Genomic DNA, 22,578 nt, shown 5'->3' with positions numbered 1-22,578 from the left:
AGACACAGGAGTGAGTATCAGAGATGGCGCATCCTCATAACACAGGAGTGAGTATCAGTGATGACTCATCCTGAGACACGGGAGTGGGTATCATTGATGGCTCATCCTCAGAACACAGGAGTGAGTATCAGTGGCGGCTCATCCTGAGACACAAGAGTGAGTATCAGAGATGGCTCATTCTCAGAACACAGGAGTGAGTATCAGTGATGGATCATCCTGGGAGATGGGAGTGAGTATCAGTGGCAGCTCATCCTGGGAGATGGGAGTGAGTATCAGTGGCGGCTCATCCTCTGAACACAGGAGTGAGTATCAGTGACGGCTTATCCTGAGACACAAGAGTGAGTATCTGAGATGGCTCATTCTCAGAACACAGGAGTCAGTATCAGAGATGACTCCTCTTCAGAACACAGGAGTATCAGTGACGCCTCATCCTGAGACACAGGAGTGATTATCAGTGACAGCTCATCCTGAGACACAGGAGTGAGTATCAGAGATGGCTCATCCTCAGAACACAGGAGTGAGCATCAGTGATGACTCATCCTGAATATCAGTGATGGCTCATCCTCAGGACACAGGAGTATCAGTGAGGGTTCGTCCTGAGTATTGGCAATGGCTCGTCCTCGGAACACAGCAGTGAGTATTGGTGACGGCTCATCCTCAGAACACAGGAGTATGTGTGATGGCTCATTCGCAGAACACAGGAGTGAGTATCAGTGATGGCTCATCCTCAGAGCATAGGAGTGAGTATCAGAGATGGCTCATCCTCAGAACACAGGAGTGAGTATGAGTGAAGGCTCATCTGCAGAACACAGGAGTGAGTATCAGATATGGCTTATCCTCAGAACACAGGAGTGAGTATCAGTGACGGCTCATCCTGACACACAGAAGTGAGTATTAGTGACGGCTCATCCTCAGAGCATAGGAGTGAGTATCAGAGATGGCTCATCGTGAGAACACAGGAGTGAGTATCAGAGATGGTTCATTCTCAGAACAGAGGAATGAGTATTAGTGACTGCTCATCCTGAGACACAGGAGTGAGTATCAGTGATGGCTCATCCTCAGAACACAGGAGTGAGTATGAGTGATGGCTCATTCTGAGACACAGCAGTGCGTATCTGTGACGGCTCCTCATCAGAACACAGGAGTGAGTATGAGTGATGGCTCATCTGGAGACACAGGAGTGAGTATCAGTGACTACTCATCCTGAGACACAGGAGTGAGTAGGAATGACAGCTCATCCTGAGACACAGGAGTGAGTTTCAGTGACGGCTCATCCTCAGAGCACAGGAGTGAGTATTAGTGTTAGCTCATCCTCATACCACAGGAGCGAGTATCGGTGATGGCTCACCCTGAGACACAGGAGTGAGTATCAGAGATGTCTCATCTAGAGACACAAGAGTGAGCATCAGAGATGGCTCCTCCTCAGAACACAGGAGTGAGTATCAGTAACGGCTCATCCTCAGAACACAGGAGTGAGAATCAGAGATGGCTCATCCTCAGAACACAGGAGTGCTTATCAGTGACGATCATCCTGACAAACCGGAGTGAGTATTAGTGACGGCTCATCCTCAGAGCATAGGAGTGAGTATCAGAGATGGCTCATCCTCAGGACACAGGAGTGAGTATCAGTGACGGCTCATCTTGAGACAAAGGAGTGAGTATCAGTGATGGCTCATCCTCAGAACACAGGAGTGAGTATGAGTGATGGCTCATTCTGAGACACAGCAGGGAATATCAGTGATGGTTCCTCCTCAGAACACAGGAGCGAGTATGAGTGATAGCTCATCTGGAGACACAGGAGTGAGTATGAGTGACAACTCATCCTGAGATCCAGGAGTGAGTATGAGTGACAGCTCATCTTGAGACACAGGAGTGAGTATTAGTGACGGCTCATCCTCAGAGGACAGGAGTGAGTATCAGAGATGGCTCATCCTCATAACACAAGAGTGAGTATCAGTGATGGCTCATCCTGAGACACAAGAGTGAGTATCAGAGATGGCTCATTCTCAGAACACAGGAGTGAGTATCAGAGATGGCTCCTCTTCAGAACACAGGAGTATCAGTGACGCCTCATCCTGAGACACAGGAGTGAGTATCAGTGACAGCTCATCCTGAGACACAGGAGTGAGTATCAGTGACGGCTCATCCTCAGAACACAGGAGTGAATATCAGAGATGGTTCCCCATCAGAACACAGGAGTGAGTATCAGTGACGGCTAATCCTGAGTATCAGTGACGGCTCATCCTCAGAACACAGGAGTGAGTATCAGAGATGGCTCATCTTCAGAACACAGGAGTGAGTATCAGTGATGGCTAATCCTGAGTATCAGTGACTGCTCATTCTTAGAACACAGGAGTGAGTATCAATGACGGCTGATCCTGAGTATCAGTGATGGCTCATCCTGAGACACAGGAGTGAGTATCAGTGACAGCTCATCCTGAGACACAGGAGTGAGTATCGGTGATGGCTCATCCTGAGACACAGGAGTGAGTTTCAGAGATGGCTCATCCTCAGAACACAGGAGTGAGTATCAGGGATGGCTCCCTCTCAGAACACAGGAGTATCAGTGATGGCTAATCCTGAGTATCAGTTGTAGAGGAGGTCCCAGATATGGCCTGCACTCCAGCCACCCATTTTGAAGTACCAGGAACGTACACACCGAGATATGTGACGTATGATGAGCAAATAAACCAGCAGAGAGCCGCACTAGGGCTCTGCCCAGTGCCCATCAGAAGAGCAACACCTATTGCGATACCAATAACCAGACAGCCATGGACAGTACGGTACCCATTGAGATAACCGTACCAGCAAATGACACGAAATGAAGACTACTTGAAAACTGTCCCAGAAGAAACTCAAAAGGCCTTAATTGAAGGCGAATGGTGACGACACAAGTGCCCGTACAGACTCACAGATGAAAGAAACGACAACCAAAAGATGACACACAAAGACGAAATGTTATGAATAATGATGTCATGGACTTGGAAGAAGAGACGATGTTGAAACATAAAGAAACGTAACTGTAAAGCACAATGAAAGTATTCAACCATCTAACGCCTGTACATAGGCTTGGAACACAAGAAGCTAATAAACAGTGCGGCTTGCTATGCTTAGTAGAAGAATAGAGCGGCAAGCGCCAACTATATATCTACCTCAACGAAGCACATTATATAAGTGCAAATCCACTTTATACAAAAGCAGAATGAACCCAGGTTACTAAGGGTCGAACAGGCCAAGATTCGTATGCCAGCGCAAAGCCAGGAGAGAGGGCGGAATCGAAACTCAGCAAGAAACAGCTCATGCTTAGGAAATCGAGGTCAAACCAAGAGAGGGAGGCGGATAGTAACTTCAGAGAATCGAAACTTAAGAGCAGAGCAGGCTGCCCCATGAAGGTCGAGATAAGGGGGGCCCAGGCAGGTGGCAGCCAAAAAGGAGAATTAAATGCACAAATAAAAGGAAAACGGAGCCGATTCACGGTGTGCTAACACGTGTCCAGCCGAGCACGAAGAGGTACCAACGTCTGATGTCACCCAAAGCAGGAGATACCATAACTTTTCCTGACAAGAAGCTACAGTTTCGAGGCCAACCTCAGCCAACTAATTGACACATAGCCTGATGAGCCTAAAGTACTGATTGATGGAAAGGAGGCAGGGTGAATCTTGGGGCATACTGCATCTGGGTGACCATTCCGCATGCTGCTAATTAAAGTGGAGATTTATGCTTAGGGTTGTAGCCAGCCCAATCACAGTGGACCAAATGATCTAAGGTCCTATAGATAGTAGAACCAATGAGACGTCGTACTTGTAGTGACGTTTGCACGAGAAAGGAAGAGGGAAGGGCGTAGACGCCCACCCGATAAGAGTTATCCAATCCTAACTCCCCGTTACCATATACAGATCTAGCACCTATACTTAAATTACCTTTTCCAACCAATAGAATTGCATGACAAACTTCTGAGTGTTACACGTCAATCATGACGAATTTTTGCTATAACTATTGCTGTTCGAATGAAGATAGTTGGGAGTTGAAGTGAGACGGGCGACCACATCACTGTTGATTTCCATGTTTCCCCGTTTCTTGTACTTGTCATTAAACAGACTTCCCTTTGCCAAACCATTGAGTTGTCCTTATTGATTGGTGTTGGAGTAAGAGAATCCCGCACCCCATCCACCTCAAGGTGCAGTTATCTTGTCTTAAAGTACTCAAGGGTGATCTCTGATACTATGGACCCATCAGAGGTCACTCCCCCTCCCGTACACTTGGTAGCAGAGGATGGTTGGAAACCATAGATTATCGATTATTGATTAAAACAAGATACCTATTGACCGTCAACACAAAGTAACTCAAGGTCTTTGGCAATATCACAAGTCCTTCGCCATTCGGATGAGTAGACTGTGAAGCTTCGTGTGGACAATGGTAGTATAATTGTTCCAAAACTGCAGTGGGGCCTGAAGGGGCCTGTTTTAAGAAACCATAACCCTCCCATTCCTACGCGCAGCGGATCAGGTGAAAAACTGAAGGAGGCGGTAACGGAGGCAGTGATCCCGAGGGTCCAGAGAGGAACGATGCGAACGGTGAGTGAAAGAAAAATGTAGTGCTTTGGCAAATGTCATAGGCTTTAGAACAAGTAAGGGTAGAGGTAACAGAGGGAGGTGGAAAAAACAATATATTAAGAAGTAGAGAAGACTGCATATATAAGGGGATAATGACTTGAGAATAATTGAATAAATGAAGAATACCAGGGCGGACACCTGAGAAGAAATAGTATACCGGGACAGACACCTGAGAAGAGACAGTATACCGGGGCGGACACCTGAGAAGAGAGAGGATGCGCCTTATTCCTGCGCTTTAATATAGCAGTCAGAAGAAATGTGAACTCAGAGCCCCACATAATAGGGGACGACTAGGCTACCACCATGTTTAAAGAGTCATGAACGGGGTTCGTATAAACCCCATGTAGGGGTAATGATTAGAGGCAGAGATATTTGTGTCCAGCTGGTGTCTGTCTAGCCTTGTTAATTGTCTGTCGTACATGTTCTTTTGTGTGTCACATGTAAGGAATTTTTGTTGTTTGTTGTTTAGAACTGATTCGGATTTTACGCGATTCAATAGTTGAGACGGAATCTCATATGAATTGATGTGTTTTGAGTAAATTGGTGAGATAAAGAATTTTGGCAACAAAAAAAAATATTGGTTTGGAGCTTGCGGTGTCTGGTGCTCGCTCATATTGTTGGAAGTGCGAACGCATTGAAAAGGGTTGTATAAGAGGAAAACAGAAACAGATTTAAGCATGGAAGACGTTACTCCATTAGCACACTTATGTAAGCAACTCCCGAAACACGCACCCAAGCTTAAGAAATACAGCACCGAGTGGGTTAAGGGTACCGCCCACAAGATGTTTATGCCGTGGCCAAAAAATTGGTCTCTATCTAAAGCCGTCTTACAGCATATGACGACTTACTTGCATGCCACATATACAGGCAAGAAGCTACAGAAACGCCTTGCTGTTCTAGAACTTTGGAAAATGTTTTAACAATCAAAGGAGGAAAAGCCACCTGCAGACTGGATATTAAATGTATGCACGGAAGGGGGTGAGATGCCTACCGCGCCACCTGCCCCGCCTGAAACAGAAACTGAGGGAAGTAATCCTGAGGGACTCTACCCATTAAGGGAGCTTAAAGCAGCCACAGGGTATAGAAACCCTGCATATGAGTCACCTACATACAGTAGTGACAAAAATCAAGGGAAGGCTAAGGACACACATCTTACCTCCGCAGTCCCGAAGGACAAGGAGAGACGTGATGATGAAAGAAAGGATCAGGCACACACAAGTGCATCTCTCAATAAGGAGAGAGAGGGAAAGAAATGGAAAGGAAGTGGAGACAGAACTGATGAGATAGCATTCGCAAAAGAAGAATGGATGGGTGGACAAATCTTATTGAAACTCGATGGGAAAGGAAGTGATGATGTGAGACCTAAAGAGAAGTTAGATGAGGCACAGAGAAAGGAGAAAGAGAAGGAGTTAAGGTACGAAAGAATAAGAAGGAAAGATAGGCTGAGACGAGAACATCTATATCGCGAAGAGCAAGAAAAGCAGCTCGATTGCAAACAGAGAGCAGTCTATGATCACGAACCGACTTGGAAGAAGAGCAAGGGTACGTGAAAAAAGTATAAGGAGACGAAGAGATGAGGAAATACAAAAGGCATATGAACGTAGAAATGAACTGAGAAGGGAAGAAGATAGAGTCAGAGAAGAGGCGAGGAAGCGCAAAGAATTTGATGATGAAATCGAACGTAAGCGTAGACAGAGGGCACGCAATCTCGAATATCTGGGGAGGGAAGTTAAAAAACCCAATCCAGTGGTAGAATGGGAAGACATTGCAGAATTCTTTCCTGCGTATGACTCAGTACTAGGCACGTTTGAAGATGACTTTGACACCAGAAGCATCGGGGAAACAATCGATAAAATATATGATGAAATGGGGCTAGAACAAATATCCCAAGGGGAGGGGGAAGACGAGCGCTTGGAAAGCACTGAGGATGTTATCCAAAGTAGTGGGAGTAGGAAACTGTCCCTGGACAGATTAGAAATCAGTAGAAATGATGATGACACAAGGAGTTGCGTGAATTGGGAACAACCAATGTCTGACTCAGGAGAGGAGACGGAGCACGAGGCAAATGAAGAAGGGAGACACCGCGAAGTGTCGTACAGCTGAGTGCTTTCCAGGTGCGAAATGAATGTACCTTTGTTGTATTCCCGCCAGACCCCAGTAAACATCTTGGGTCGAGACTTAATGACAAAATTAAACATGACGATTTCGTTTACGGAGGGGGGCATAATATGCTCCACTCGGGAATGCATTACTCAAATGTATGCGAAATGATTAGAGCGTACTCAGGAAACATAGCCATGAGAGCTATACCATGAGAGCCAGAAACATTCGCATATTGCATGCGTGTGCTTATGGCAGGATTACCAGGCCTCGCAGATAGAACTATGAGAACCCCAGATGAGTTTTTATTCAGACCAAGAATACCTATGCATGAAGAGGCAGGACAAGTATTTCCCTTGATGATACATGTTGAAGCAGTGTGAGGGAAAGTAGCGTTGGTCGAAGGCTACGATGATGAAGGCAGACAATGGTGCGAGATTATCGCCATTGAAGAAGGGTATCGAGTGACTGACATCACCGATGACGATCTGTTTGAAGAGCAACCAGACTCAGAAGAAACAAGGGTGGAAGTGAGTCTCGTATTTTGGGTAAAAATTATCAGGAGAGAAGTGCCTCAGGGAATGATGTTGGCGCTGAAGCGTCCAGCATATTTTGATGAGGATATAGCTAAAGTACCTGTCTCAGTATGGACTACAGGACCCTATGACATAGGCCTCCTGAAGGGGGTGGGAGAAGTAAAAATTAAACTGAAACCAGGAGCAATTTTACCGAGAGCCCGACAATATCCCATGTTCAGAGAGGCAGATGAAGGGATCACGAAGACAATTTCTGCCATGATGGACCAGCGCATCTTAGTGATGTCAGAGTCACCATGTAACACAGTGGTTCATCCTGTCAAAAAATCAAAAGGGGGTTCTTGGCGTTTAATCCAGGATTTACGAGCAATAAATGACATTGTTGAAACCAAGTTCCCTTTAGTCCCTAATCCATCTACAATTCTATGTAATATACCCGTCGAAGCAAAATATTTTACTGTGATTGACTTGAAAAATGCTTTTTTCTCAATCCCGTTGCACTGTGACTTGCAAGATCTGATGTCATTCACCTTCAGACAAATGCGTCTGAAAAGCACGAGGTTGCCACAGGGGTACTGTGAGTCCCCGTCAATTTTCATTAGAGTCCTACAGATGGATATAAGCAATATTGCATTAGAAAGTGTCATCTTGCAGTATGTGGTTGACATTCTAATCTGCAGTACCACAGAAGAGCAATGCAGACTCGATTCTGTTCAGCTACTGACTATACTGGCTGAGAAAGGCTATAAGGTTGACAAGGAAAAGTTACAATATTGTCCCCAGGAAGTGTTGTACATAGGCCAGCTGATCTCTCATGAAGGGAAGAAGGTGACCCCAGAAAGGGCTGAAGCAATATTGAACACGGCTAAGCCACACACGATAAAGCAAATGCAGAGCTTTCTAGGCCTGTGCAACTATGTCAGAGCATGGGTTTTCGATTACAGCTCATATACCAAACTTCAGGCTCTAAAGAAGGCCCAGGTGACAAAGGAAAAGATTGAATGGTCTGAGGCGATGGAAAAGGGGTTTGCGGAACTCAAGAGAGTGATTTGTATGGCTCCAGTTCTCGGAATTCCTAATTATGCAGAGGAATTCTACCTGTTTTCACACACAGATGGCAACGTTATGACGGCAGTGCTCACTCAAAGAACCTCGTTGGGGTACAAGCCCTTAGCATATTACAGTAGGAACCTGGACCCAGTAATGAAAGGCCAATTCCCATGCGAACAAAGTTTAGCTGTCGCAGCGTTCACCATAGAGAAGGCGACAACCATTGTAATGGGATGTTCCACGACGTTAAACGTCGAGCATTCGTTATTTGCCATTTTAGAGAAATCAAAGGACACATTGACATCTCAGAGAGCTTCTGCTTATGAAGTGATCATATCAAATCCATCAGTCAAAATAGTCTGATGTAAAACAGTGAACCCAGCCACATTCATAGCAGAGCCAGTCACTGAAGGAGAGCCGATACATGACTGTGCAAACTGTGAAGAATTCTATGATGAAATCCCCAGGGTAAAAGACAATGCCTTGGCAGGAGGAGAGATTGTCTTTATTGATGGGTCTTCGAAAATTGAACAAAGTGACGGACAAAGATATGCAGGCGTTGCTGTAATGAAACACATAGCAAATGGAGAATTTCGAGTACTCGTCAGTGCACGAATACCATCTCATTATTCAGCACAAGCTGCAGAATTATTGCCGTTGATACTCGCGATTGAGAATCACGCAGACCAGGAAGTAACGGTGTACAGTGACTCCGCCTATGTGATGTCGACAGTGCACGCAGGATTAGCGTGCTGGAAAAGGAGGGGCTACCTCCGAGCAGACGGCACACCAGTGCAGCATGCAGCCTTATCGGACAGACTGATTAAGGCACTACAGCTCCCAGTGGGCATAGCGGTCATGAAATGCGCCGCCCACACGAAGGGGACAGATTTTGTGTTGTGCGGAAATCATGCAGCAGACACGGAAGCCAAGCGTATGGCATCCAAATGTGAGACAGTTATGGAAGTGGAAGTGGCGTGCACACATGAGAGAATGATGGTGGCACGAATCACACCTGAAGCCTATAGCAATCTGGGGCAGACACAACTAATGGAGCTTCAAGGGGAGGCCCCGCAGGACGAGAAGAACCTGTGGAAACATTGAGGGTGTTCTTTGAACCCCTCTGACAGCTTGTGGTTGCAAGACAGCACTGGTAAACCAGTAATGCCTGTAGCCCTACTAAAAATAGTGTTGGAGCAATTGCATTACCCGATGCACCTAACAAAATAGAATCTAGCAGCAATGCTTGCAGAAGACTGGTTTTTACTGAATTTAGCTGAGCATGTTGCATTTTTCATGGAGAACTGCATAATCTGCCAGCAATCCACTGCTGGGCACACATTAAAAGTAATGAGAGGAGTCATCCCCCGGCCAAATAGGCCTTTTCAGCATCTGCATGTTGATAATGTCGACATGATTCAAGTATGCACCGGGTACAGATACTTAATTGTCGTGGTGTGTCCATTCTCTAGATGGATAGAAGCAGGTCCATGTACGCACCCAAACTCTACCTGTGCGGCCAAATTCCTTGTGAGGAAAGTGATCCCACTTTAGGTGGGGGGTGTGTGAAGTAATGAGAACAGATAATGGGGCTCACTTCGTAAATGCACTCTTTGAGCAGATTAACTTGTTGCTTGGTATAAAGCCAAAGTTCTCGTCTGCGTATCATCCAGAAGGTAATGGGCTTTTTGAGCGGCTCAACGGCTTGTTAAAGGAAAGGATAGCCAAGTTGAAGCTTACTCTAAAGAGGGGATGGTTGCGCTGCCTTCCATTGGCACTGTATGCTCTTTGGAACCAACCAGGCTCCGACCATCATCTTACGCCACACGAGATAGTCACAGGAAGAAGGATGAGGACTCCCCTAACCCCTCGAGACAGAGCTAGATGTGATGCCCAGTCAACCCGAGAGGTCCTAGGATCCGAAATGCAACAGTATTTGAACTGCATGACATCCAGCCTTACTGTAATTTCAGACCAACTGCAACGATGACGAAAAGGGTTCAGCACAGAACAAAACACAGAGGGAGACGCTGCAACAGACCCAGTTCAAGGTCTACGTGTTCCACTCGTCTTCCCTGGAGATACTGTTCTAGTGAAAAACCACACGAGGAAAAGGTGGGACAAGCCAAGATTCAATGGTCCTTTCATCGTGGAGGACTGCACTCCATCAGCTGTGAAACTGCAAGGCAGGAGAGCATGGATTTTTTTAAATGACATTAAGCCCTATATCGGAGAAAGTCCCCTGCCTGCACCCCACCGTGAAGAGATTACAGACAACGGGGAAGAACCACAGCACGTGCAGACGAGATCCATGATGAGGAAGAAGGAAGCATGAGCAGTAAAGCAAGACAAAGAACCCTTTTGCAATTGTGGCTTAACGTGGACATTTCCCCTAAGCAAAAAAGGGGTAAGGACATTAAAAAAACAGACACGCTGTGCATCCTAGTTGTAGGGTGAAGAAGAAAATTGCGCATATAAGCCACAGCACATTTTTGACACGAACCTTTGAACCAAGTCACACTTGAGCCTTGTGGAGGAAAAGACTATAACAAACTGTGATCAAGAACTCTTTCATTGAAAGTAAATACAGTATCCTGAGACATCCAGTACCAAGACCTTTTTTGGCAGCACTTATGGTGTCACCCAGTAGAGACATTATGAAGGACGTGCTCACTTACTTCCACTTAGTACTAGTATCATATCCGTCACTGGTAGGGAGGGTCACCAGTGTCACAGACCTTCTACAAGATCCTGAGAATGAGAAAATAATCAGACACCTGCTTACTGTCATTGCAGAAGCCTTCATCGTACTCCCGGAGTACGGTGAGAGGACACAAATGCTTCCACCACAGGCAATTCTAGATGAACTCATCAATACACTTTTCTTTCGCATAATTGAAGATTGTCCATGTATTGTCGGTAGAACAACAGACACTCTGACGTTTATTCGAGATCCAGCAAACACTGAACATTTGAGCAATCTGTTAAACAGGATTAGTATACTGGTCGCACTCCATGCGTCCGGACAGTGCAAACATTGTTCACGTCAAGGAAAGAATTTATAATCCTAAACCCATTAAAGACAGGACGAATGTCCCTTTCACTAGAAGACAGCAGATTGGTGCATAGTATCTTTTTCTGCATAGTGGCTGACTTCCTGAATAGTGGGGAGACCTATCAGAATTGACGTCTCCACATTCATCCGAGACCCAGCAAATATCGCACAATTGGGAATGCTCCTGCATGGAATCATCCTCCAAGTGGAACTTTCAAATCATCAGAGAGATTATCTGGGGAGATTCTGAAGAAACTTTCCGCCGAGGGAAAGATCGAGGGAGCAGAGTCAAGAACCTTATTTGTTGTATTTGTTGTCATTTTTCCCCATATTTCTTCATACTAACTAGTGTCCAACATGTCCTCAGGGCTGAAGCAGATTAGAGGAGTGGACTGGGAGCTCACGTACGCTGAACATGCACAGTAAAAAGCATCTCACTGAAGTGTTAATCTAATCTATTTTTCCCATAGTAGCAAAGGAACTGTATCCTGTATCAAGAGACAATTACCTTCCGCAAGAGGGGGACACTTGTGAAGCACTTTACACTTTATGACACAAACTGTGCAAAGAACGATATTAAGTGAAGGAAAACAATAACACTGACACTTGGTAAATGATCGAGATGGTGGCCCAGAACAGTAACCTGTTCCTCCCACAAGCAGAGGGGCGCCCCCACTTCCCTGGAAGGAAATGATGCCGCCTTACTTACCGAACTATAATGTATTTATGCATTGTGTTTATCATTATTTTGCTGTCATTGACGATCAGAACTGCATTTTTTATTGGTGCACGAAGTGGTCCAATTTCAGTGCACCCACCTGATGATGTACGCACGAGTCCCACAAAAGCACCCAGACCCTATATAGTAACTCCAGTCCCGAGAAAATCTGATGGTAAGGTAAATGACCTGAGAATTAATGTAATTAGCAGTGGCACATACACACTTGAAGTAACGAATTAGCAGGAAAGCCGGAAACAGGGTCGGCACAAAAGACATGAAGACAAAGCACTGACACCCACACGCACACACACACTGAATGCACACGAACCAGGCCTAGTGTCAATGACCACATAACCTCAAATGAAAGCAACAGAGAAGATGAAACTGCCTACCATAAAAACCTTCACAGGAGATAGTGAGAGAAAATATGAAGAATTAAGAGAAAGACCAACAGAAGGAGTTATATCAGAAACTCTAAAGAAAACAGAAGCGGCTGCAGAAGGACTCTCCGCAAGGACACAAATGTTAGTAGACTTATTATTCCCGTACATAGCTAAAGCGAGGAAACTGCATGGCGAACTGAAAATAAAACCACAGAGACTGTAGTGACAAGCACACAAGTTCCAACCCAAGAGACAGGTACCAGGCCAACGATACAGCCATATACTGGGCCAGCATCAGTCTGGTGGTTGATAAAGGCACTTATAGATGGCAGAAAAAGGATGCAAGAAGAGAAGGGGAGAACTGCAAAACCTCCATCTACCTCATCGATGCAGATAAAGAGACCTGCACCGTGGACCAGAATGCCTGAGAGTCCTCCAGCAAGAAAAAGCCAGACAGACGCATTTAGGGATGTAGTTATAGCAAACTACAGGAAGACACTAAGAATCAAGAGAAGCATGCATGAAGATACCAATGAACTGAACGACTACCTGGACAGCACAGCACATCCAGGGAACAACATTTAGTACCAGCACATGAAAGAAGTTGGAAGGCGACTTCAGAAGGAGAATGCTTCGTTTGTGCACTTCTACCGTACAGCATGGGGAAATCCAAGATCTTCGTGGCTGTCGAAATAGATGTCCCGACAGCACATTGTCTGTCACATGTAGCAATGTGCAACACCAGAGGCCAGTTCATGGGAGGGATGCCTCACTGATATGGGCAACTGAAACAGATTACCCCGATGAAGATGATTATGTTCAGGACATTAAGATGAGAAATAGAGCCCATACTAGGAATCACCTGATCAGGTATGAGAAGTTTGAAGTTAAAAGAGCAGGAATAAGATGGGAAATAAACTCGAGACTGAACATCCAAGGAAAAACTCCAGAAGAGGCTCAAATTTGGAAGAACAGAGGCCAGATGCAGATTTGGGGAACAGTGCTTTCACCAGACGAATGGAAAGAAGGAGTGGTGATCTGCCGAGCATGGATGGTCCTTGGAGCCTGCAAGGAAGCAATAGAAAACTCACAAAGGTTATGCAAACCTCTATGGCCAAAACTCACAAGATTTCTGACATGGATCGAAGACAGAGGAGGACCCCTGCAGATAGTGCCACTGGAAAGCCCGAAATTGTGGTTCAGAAACAATGGCACAAGAAAGATGGGAGAGAATCAGAACTTCGGACACATTTTTGAAGCTCCAGGAATGACTCACGGAACTGCAGTAATTATGGATCATTAGTGAGCGTGTGGATCCAAAGCATACATAGAACTGCCGAGAAACTGGGGAGGCATATGCACAATAGTGAACGTCCACGTTCCAGCACTAGTGATCCCAAAAAGTGACCTTAATATTGACAGTTTCCCGGAAACAGATGCTCACATGAGGAAAAGGAGATCTGTGGAATTGGTATCCAGAATGAAGAGAAAGCATTACTTCTCTGCCAAATCAGAAGAAGCATTCCATGCAATCCCATATGAACACAGGCTGTTCAGCCTCACCTCATCAGTGTTCACAACAATCATCATGCCAAGATTCCAGGTTGGAGCAAACACTAAATGGTTGCAAATAACCAGATGGGAATGATTGCAGACCATCAACTCGACAATAAAGGGATTCAATGTGATCAAGAAGAATTAAGAGCAAGCCGCCTAATGACTCTCCAGAACAGATATGTACTTGACATGATCACAGCGATGGATGGAGGTGTTTGTGCAAAAATCTTAGACTCATGTTGCACATTTATGCCTTCTCATGATGAAGAAAATGGAACTTAAACAGAAGCCATAGGTATGCTGACAAACCTGCAGAACCAGATGATCGACGAAACTGACGAAGTTGATGATGACAGCTGGTTTGGATCAATATTCTCATGGGTCCCACAATGGATGGCAGACATATTAAAGTTCCTGGGAGCACTGCTATTGATGATACTATGAGGATTTTGTGTTATCAAAACAATAATATTGCAATGCCAGGAAATTGCGAAGAAAGCCATAGGGATGAAGGTTATGATCGATATCAAGCCAGTATGGAAGCCCAGAGACCTAACTGACAAAGAAATAAGAGACTTTGTGAAGGCCAGCAAATATGCGCCAGAAGGAACAAAGTTCCTGTATCCCAGGAAACGCAGAAATTATGAAGGAAAATGGATCTATTGCAGCCCAAATGGACAATGTCAGCTAAGGACCTGGAATAAAGACGAACATGTGTAAACAGCAGGAAGCCTGAAAGGAGTGATAAAAATATAGACTCTGAAGACTCTTTCCTTCACACCATCATGTACAAGCCCAGAAGACGAAGAAATAGATACAGAAGAACTAAGTAAGATGCATCCAAAGAAGGAAGTAGAAGTGGTCGATGAACCGGAAAGAGGGGGGAACGTAGAGGAGGTCCCAGATATGGCCTGCACTCCAGCCACCCATTTTGAAGTACCAGGAACATACACACCGAGATATGTGACGTATGACGAACAAATAAACCAGCAGAGAGCCGCACTAGGGCTCTGCCCACTGCCCATCAGAAGAGCAATACCTATTGAGATGTCAATAACCAGACAACCATGGACAGTAAGGTGTCCATTGAGACAACCTTACCAGCAAATGACAAGAAATGAAGACTACTTGAAAACTGTCCCAGAAGAAACTCAAAAGGCCTTAATTGAAGGCGAATGGTGATGACACAAGGGCCCGGACAGACTCACAGATGAAAGAAACGACAACCAAAATATGACACACAAAGACGAAATGTTATGAATAATGATGTAATGGACTTAGAAGAAGAGGCGATGTTGAAATATAAAGAAACGTAACTGTAAAGTAGGATGAAAGTGTTCAACCAGCTAACGCCTGTACATAGGCTTGGAACACAAGAAGTTAAGAAACAGTGCGGCTTGCAATGCTTAGTAGAAGAATAGAGCGGCAAGCGCCAACTATATATCTACCTCCACGAAGCACATTATATAAGTGCAAATCCACTTTATACAAAAGCAGAATTAACCCAGATTACTAAGGGTGGAACAGGCCAAGATTTGTATGCCAGCGCAAAGCCAGGAGAGAGTGCAGAATCGAAACTCAGCAAGAAACAGCTCATGCCTAGGAAATCGAGGTCAAACCAAGAGAGGGAGGCGGATAGTAACTTTGGAGAATTGAAACTTAAGAGCAGAGCAGCCTGCCCCGTGAAGGTCAAGATAAGGGGGGCCCGGGCAGGTGGCGGCCGAAACGGAGAATTAAATGCACAAATAAAAGGAAAACTAAGCCAATTCACGGTGTGCTAACACGTGACCAGCCGAGCACAAAGAGGTACCAACGTCTGATCTCACCCAAAGCAGGAGATACCATAACTTTTCCTGACAAGAAGCTACAGTTTCGAGGCCAACCTCAGCCAATTAATTGACACATAGCCCTAAAGTACTAATTGATGGAAGGGAGGCAGGGTGAATCTTGGGGCATACTGCATCTGGGTGACCATTCTGCATGCTGCTAATTAAAGTGGAGATTTATGCTTAAGGTTGTAGCCAGCCCAATCACAGTGGGCCAAATAATCTAAGGTCCTATAGATAGTAGAACCAATGAGACATTGTACTTGTAGTGACGTTTGCACGAGAAATGAAGAGGGAAGGGTGTAGACGCCCACCCGATAAGAGTTATCCAATCCTAATTCCCCAGTACCATGGGCCTCATTACGACCTGTGCGGTAACCATGGCGCTAGTAGCGTCAGGGTTGCCGCCGGTATTTTACCGATTCCGCCATGGTGAATGGCGGAATTACCGCCCCATTCCAAGGTTGGCGAGGCGGTAATTCCCCATTCACCATTGGCCCTTCCCCATTCCCATTTTTGCCCCCATAGGGCTCAATGGAAATGGGGAAGGCGGTAGTTACGGTACTGCAAATTGCAGTACCGTAATTACCTCCAAGGTCCCTTTGCGGGTCCAATCCTTAACGGCTGGTAAAACCAGCCGTTAAGGTGGGAACTCGCAAAGGGACCTCGTAATTAGGCGTTAAGGGGTTAACGGCGCCGCCACCTTTTACGGCGCCGTTAACCCCTTACCGCCTGGGTCGTAATGAGGCCCCATATACAGATATAGCACCTATACTTAAGTTACCTTTTCCAACCAATAGAATTGTATGACAAACCTTTGAGTGTTACACGTCAATGATGATGAACGTTTACTATAACTATTGCTGTTCGAATGAAGATAGTTGGGAGTTAAAGTGAGACGGGCGACCACATCACTGTTGATTTCCATGTTTCCCCATTTTTTGTACTTGTCATTAAACAGACTTCCCTTTGCCAAACCATTGAGTTGTCCCTATTGATTGGTGTTCGAGTAAGAGAATCCTGCACCCCATCCTCCTCAAGGTGCAACTATCTCGTCTTAAAGTACTCGAGGGTGAGCTCTGATCCTATGGGCCTGTCAGAGGTCACTCCCCCTCCTGTACACTGTGATGGCTCATCCTCAGAACACAGGAGTGAGTATCAGAGATGGCTAATCCTGAGTATCAGTGATGGCTCATCCTCAGAACACAGGAGTGAGTATCGGTGATGACTCATCCTGAGACACAGGAGTGAGTATCAGTGACAAATCATCCTTAGACACAGGAGTGAGTATCGGTGATGACTCATCCTCAGAACACAGGAGTGAGTATCAGTGATGGCTAATCCTGAGTATCAGTGACGGCTCATCCTCAGAACACAGGAGTGAGTATCAGTGACGACTCATCCTCAGAACACAGGAGTGAGTATCAGTGTCGGCTAATCCTGAGTATCAGTGATGGCTGAAACTCAGAACACAGGAGTGAGTATCAGAGATGGCTCATCTTCAGAACACAGGAGTGAGTATCAGTGACGGCTAATCCTGAGTATCAGTGATGGCTCATCCTCAGAACGCAGGAGTGAGTATCAGTGAAAGCTAATCCTGAGTATCAGTGATGGCTCAAACTCAGAAAACAGAAGTGAGTATCAGTGACGACTCAACCTCAGAACACAGGAGTGAGTATCTGTGACGGCTAATCCTGAGTATCAGTGACGGCTCATCCTCAGAACACAGGAGTGAGTATTAGTGATGACTCATCCTCAGAACACAGGAGTGAGTATCAGTGTCGGCTAATCCTGAGTATCAGTGATGGCTCAAACTCAGAACACAGGAGTGAGTATCAGAGATGGCTCATCTTCAGAACACAGGAGTGAGTATCAGTGACAGCTAATCCTGAGTATCAGTGATGGCTCATCCTCAGAACACAGGAGTGAGTATCAGTGACGGCTAATCCTGAGTATCAGTGACGGCTCATCCTCAGAACACAGGAGTGAGTATCAGTGATGGCTAATCCTGAGTATCAGTGATGGCTCATCCTCAGAACACAGGAGTGAGTATCAGTGACGGCTAATCCTGAGTATCAGTGACGGCTCATCCTCAGAACACAGGAGTGAGTATCAGTGATGGCTAATCCTGAGTATCAGTGATGGCTCATCCTCAGAACACAGGAGTGAGTATCAGAGATGGCTCATCTTCAGAACACAGGAGTGAGTATCAGTGACGGCTCATCCTGAGACACAGGAGTATCAGTGACGGCTCATCCTGAGACACAGGAGTATCAGTGACGGCTCATCCTGAGAACACAGGAGTGAGTATCAGTGACGGCTCATCCTGAGACACAAGAGTGAGTATCAGTGATGGCTCATCCTCAGAACACAGGAGTATCAGAGATGGCTCCTCCTCAGAACACAATAGTGAATATCAGTGACGGCTAATCCTGAGTATCAGTGACGGCTCATCCTCAGAACACAGGAGTGAGTATTGGTGACGACTCATCCTGAGTATCAGTGATGGCTCATCCTCAGAACACAGGAGTGAGTATCAGTGATGGCTAATCCTGAGTATCAGTGATGGCTCATCCTCAGAACACAGGAGTGAGTATCAGAGATGGCTCATCTTCAGAACACAGGAGTGAGTATCAGTGACGGCTCATCCTGAGACCCAGGAGTATCAGTGACGGCTCATCCTGAGACACAGGAGTATCAGTGACGGCTCATCCTGAGAACACAGGAGTGAGTATCAGTGACGGCTCATCCTGAGACACAAGAGTGAGTATCAGTGATGGCTCATCCTCAGAACACAGGAGTATCAGAGATGGCTCCTCCTCACAACACAATAGTGAATATCAGTGACGGCTAATCCTGAGTATCAGTGACGGCTCATCCTCAGAACACAGGAGTGAGTATTGGTGACGACTCATCCTGAGTATCAGTGATGGCTCATCCTCAGAACACAATAGTGAATATCAGTGACGGCTAATCCTGAGTATCAGTGATGGCTCATCCTCAGAACACAGGAGTGAGCATCGGTGACAGCTCATCCTCAGAACACAGGAGTGAGTGAGTACGAGTGACGGCTCAGCCTCATAACACAGGAGTGTGTACGAGTGACGGCTCATGCGCGCCCCTTTTGCTTCTGTTACCTGCACATACTATTGTCACAGTCTCCGGTCTTTGGAAGTGGGCGTTGCCAATGGATTCCCCCAATACTGCCATGCAGGAGGAGACGAGAGAGCCCGCGGCTTCTCCACTGCCGTCAACGCAAAGCCCAGGGCTGGGTTCTGGGCTGGCTCAGAACTCCTGGGTTCCAAAAAGGTAAATGATGCTAAAGGATCAACTACGATATCAGACAAAGGCCACAAAGCAGATGTCAAACGAGACGAGTGGCAGTGCTGCTGTCTGACTTTGGGTGCATGGCACTTCCTCTTGTGAGAGAATCGGAAATGGCTCTGCTGTGGGTAAGATTTGCTGAATCGGGGAACTTGCCACGTCTCATGCTGACATCAGGAAAGCACAGGCAAGCTATGGGGCAGTAACCCATTGTCTGCCCAGCCTGCCAAGCACACACATCATGTCACGAGCTGACAAGCACAGACATCATGGCACGGGCTGCCCAGCTTGCCAAGCACACACATCATGTCACGAGCTGCCCAGCCTGCCAAGCACACACATCATGTCACGAGCTGCCAAGCACACACATCAAGCAAAGCGCTTCCCACCCTACTGAGCACACACATCATGCCACGAGTTGCCCAGCCTGCCAAGCACACACATCATACCACGAGCTGTCCAGCCTGGCAATCACGTACATCATGGCACTGGCTGCCCACCCTACCAAGCACACACATCATGTCACGAGCTGACAAGCACAGACATCATGGCACGTGCTGCCCAGCCTGCCAAGCACACACATCATGTCACGAGTTGCCCAGCCTGCCAAGCTCACACATCATGTCACGAGCTGCCAAGCACACACATCAAGCCACGCGCTTCCCACCCTACCGAGCACACACATCATGTCACGAGCTGACAAGCACAGACATCATGGCACGGGCTGCCCAGTCTGCCAAGCACACACTTCATACCACGAGCTGTCCAACCTGGCAATCACGTACATCATGCCACGAGCTGCCCACCCTACCAATCTCATACATCATGTCACGAGTTGCCAAGCACACACATCATGGCACGGGCTGCCCACAGCCCACCCTACCAAGCACACACATCGTGTCATGAGCTCGCAAGCACACACATCATGTCACGAGCTGCCCAGCCTGCCAAGCACACACATCATGCCAGGAGCTGCCCAGCCTGCCAAGCACACACATCCTGTCACGAGCTGGCCGGTGCTAGGATGAGTCAACACTGGCTAGCTGCCTAGGGAATTGCTAGTGGGCAGACAGATAGCAGAAACCACCCCTTTGCCTAGGCCATACGCTACAGTCCAACAGTAAGCACATTCTAGGGGGCAGCGGGGGAAGCCGCTTTATTTACGTGGTGACTCGGGTCTTAATGCAGCCATGCTTTTCATTGGAACTTACCGGCCCGCTGTACCAGCACTGACTCGCTAATAACGCTCGCCGCCGCAGCATAATTTCTTTCCGGGGCGTTTCCCCCAGGAGGACACGCGCTGCCATGGCTAGCCTAGGCTCGTATTAAAGAGCAAAAATGAGCAAGGTCATGGGATACCTGGCTGATGAACGAAGGGTCAACACACTCCTATGGGGGTTACACCTTGGCAAGTGTGTACACGTTACTGTAAATTAATTCTGACAAAAATGTATCAAGACAATTATGAGTACTGCAGTCAGATTTTTTAATAAAACTGCAGTTTAAGTGTTTGTAGATACACTTAACTAGGAGTTACACGAGATAAAACAGTATTTACACATTTTTCAGGCATAGTGACCAATTTGTAAGTGACAAATGTCAAATATTTGTAGCGTCTTTCCAATGCTTACGCATCCACTGAGGGGTCCTTGGGAAGGAGACCAATGGATTTAGTGAGTTGATAGCATGTAATGATCAGCACATATGCATCAAAACAATGAGGGGTTGAACAAGGACAACGCAGACAATATAACAGTCAACACAACAGTGTTTCGGCCAGAAGGTGAGCTAGGATGAGCTCTGATGGTGTGGCCTTCATCAGGACGAGATATTCCAAAGCAGGAAGTATCTTGTGGGGTCTGTTGAGATAAACAGACGAGATGTTATAGGAGTGGGCACTAGGCTCGCCACATTATTAAAAGGCAAACCCTAGCATGTGGGTATTTTAAATGTGGAAGCCATAAACTCGTAATACTTGAATGTGGTTGGTTTCATTTTCGTAGCTGGAGAGGTCGAAAGAGCACTTTCAGATAGTGGGGTATCTATGTGTGTATGGGCTGTTCTAATTATGGATCCCGGCCTTAGGGAGAGGGGTTGACATCGGCCCACAACCAAGTTACGGCCCTTTGGTAGTTCAGGGTGCATTAACCCGCAAAAGGGGGCGATAACACCTTTGAAAGTCCTCTCTCCCAGGACTGCAATGCCATTATAATATGGCTTCATCACATACACAGAATACAAATAAACCTAAACAGTTGTAGAGAGCGCTCAGAAAGGTGCAGCGGACACTGCCTTGGGATATGTTGGCTTGGGTAGGCACTGAGCTTTGAGAGACAGGAGAGACACGCCACGCTTTATACGGTGCTTAATGCCCTCTGTGAATCATTGTGCACAATGGCCGCCAGCATTCCAACATTGTACCGGGTCTTAAGCACTAAATCAACATGCATCTGTCATGGAAGCTGTCCTGAAGGTGGCTACACCGTCCCCCCACCCCCAAACATGTAGACGTTTCTGAAAATGCATTTTCATTCAAATAAACATGCAAGTCTGGTCTTCAGCAGCCTAACGCCCCGGTGTCTTCCCGTGTATGCAGGTGATGCAGCCAAAGCACATGCATGCAGCCAAAGCACGTGCATGCAGCGAATGGAAACAGGCGGTAATCAATGTACAAGGTCAGTGGTTTTACCAAAAAACGATGTGATGCGGGTCTGAATGGCTCGACTCCCACTGCTGCTGGGAGTCAAGTTGCTCATATCGGACCATGTGGTGTCAAAGCTGTCTTGCAAGCCAACTACACGCCTTAGCATGTTCCCTCACCTCTATACACCCCCTTTACCTGCTTCCTCCTCTCTCTCTCTCTCTACCTCTCTCTCGCTCCCTCTCTCTTTCTCTCTCTCGCTCTCGTTCCCTCTCTCTTTCTCTCTCTCCCTCTCCCTCCCTCTCTCTCTCATGTTCTCTTTCCCCTCCTTCCTTTAGTTAGTTGTTGTTGGCCCTGCAATGCAATCGCGTTGAAAAGCCCCAGTGCCACCAGCTTATGTTATGCTATGTTACTTTGCATTTATATAGCGCCTTATGTACCATTGGTATGATCTCAAGGCGCTGGTAGGTTGAACGCCCTTGGGAACCAAAGTTCAAGTCAGTAGAGAGAGAGAGAGAGTCATAAGGTGTGTGTGAGCACCGGATATGTGTGCAGCATATGAGGCATTCATGTGATAGCTGCTTCTTAGCGGTAGGTGTGGTGGTTTGGAGATCAAGAGTATGTGTTCGTTCTGGCAGGTTGTTATCCAGACCGATTCTGGCTGCGTTAGGCCTGAGGAGAACGCCTAGGCTGGAGGGTGTGTAACCAGCAGTGTTTAGTTATAATGATGGGGAGTATGAGGCAAGTGATGGTATGAGAACAGCTATACCGA

At 46.5% G+C, this 22,578-nt stretch overlaps 1 protein-coding gene across 1 annotated transcript in view; it reads right to left on the bottom strand.

Annotated features, from left to right (window-relative positions):
* Positions 1-19,137, bottom strand: part of LOC138520829 (uncharacterized) — a 48,896-nt gene extending 29,759 nt beyond the window's left edge. Inside the window, exon 1 of the mRNA XM_069633173.1 lies at positions 18,979-19,137. Coding sequence (XP_069489274.1) covers positions 18,979-19,051 — 73 coding nt within the window. The 5' untranslated portion in view covers positions 19,052-19,137. The remainder of the gene's footprint in view (positions 1-18,978) is intronic.
* Between the last annotated feature and the right edge of the window lie 3,441 nt (positions 19,138-22,578).

The sequence above is a fragment of the Ambystoma mexicanum genome, chromosome 13 (genome assembly GCF_040938575.1).
Source record: "Ambystoma mexicanum isolate Mex_15411 chromosome 13, UKY_AmexF1_1, whole genome shotgun sequence".
Lineage (NCBI taxonomy): Eukaryota > Metazoa > Chordata > Amphibia > Caudata > Ambystomatidae > Ambystoma > Ambystoma mexicanum.
Note: the sequence above shows the minus strand (reverse complement) of the source record. Positions and strands in the feature narration are given on the sequence as shown.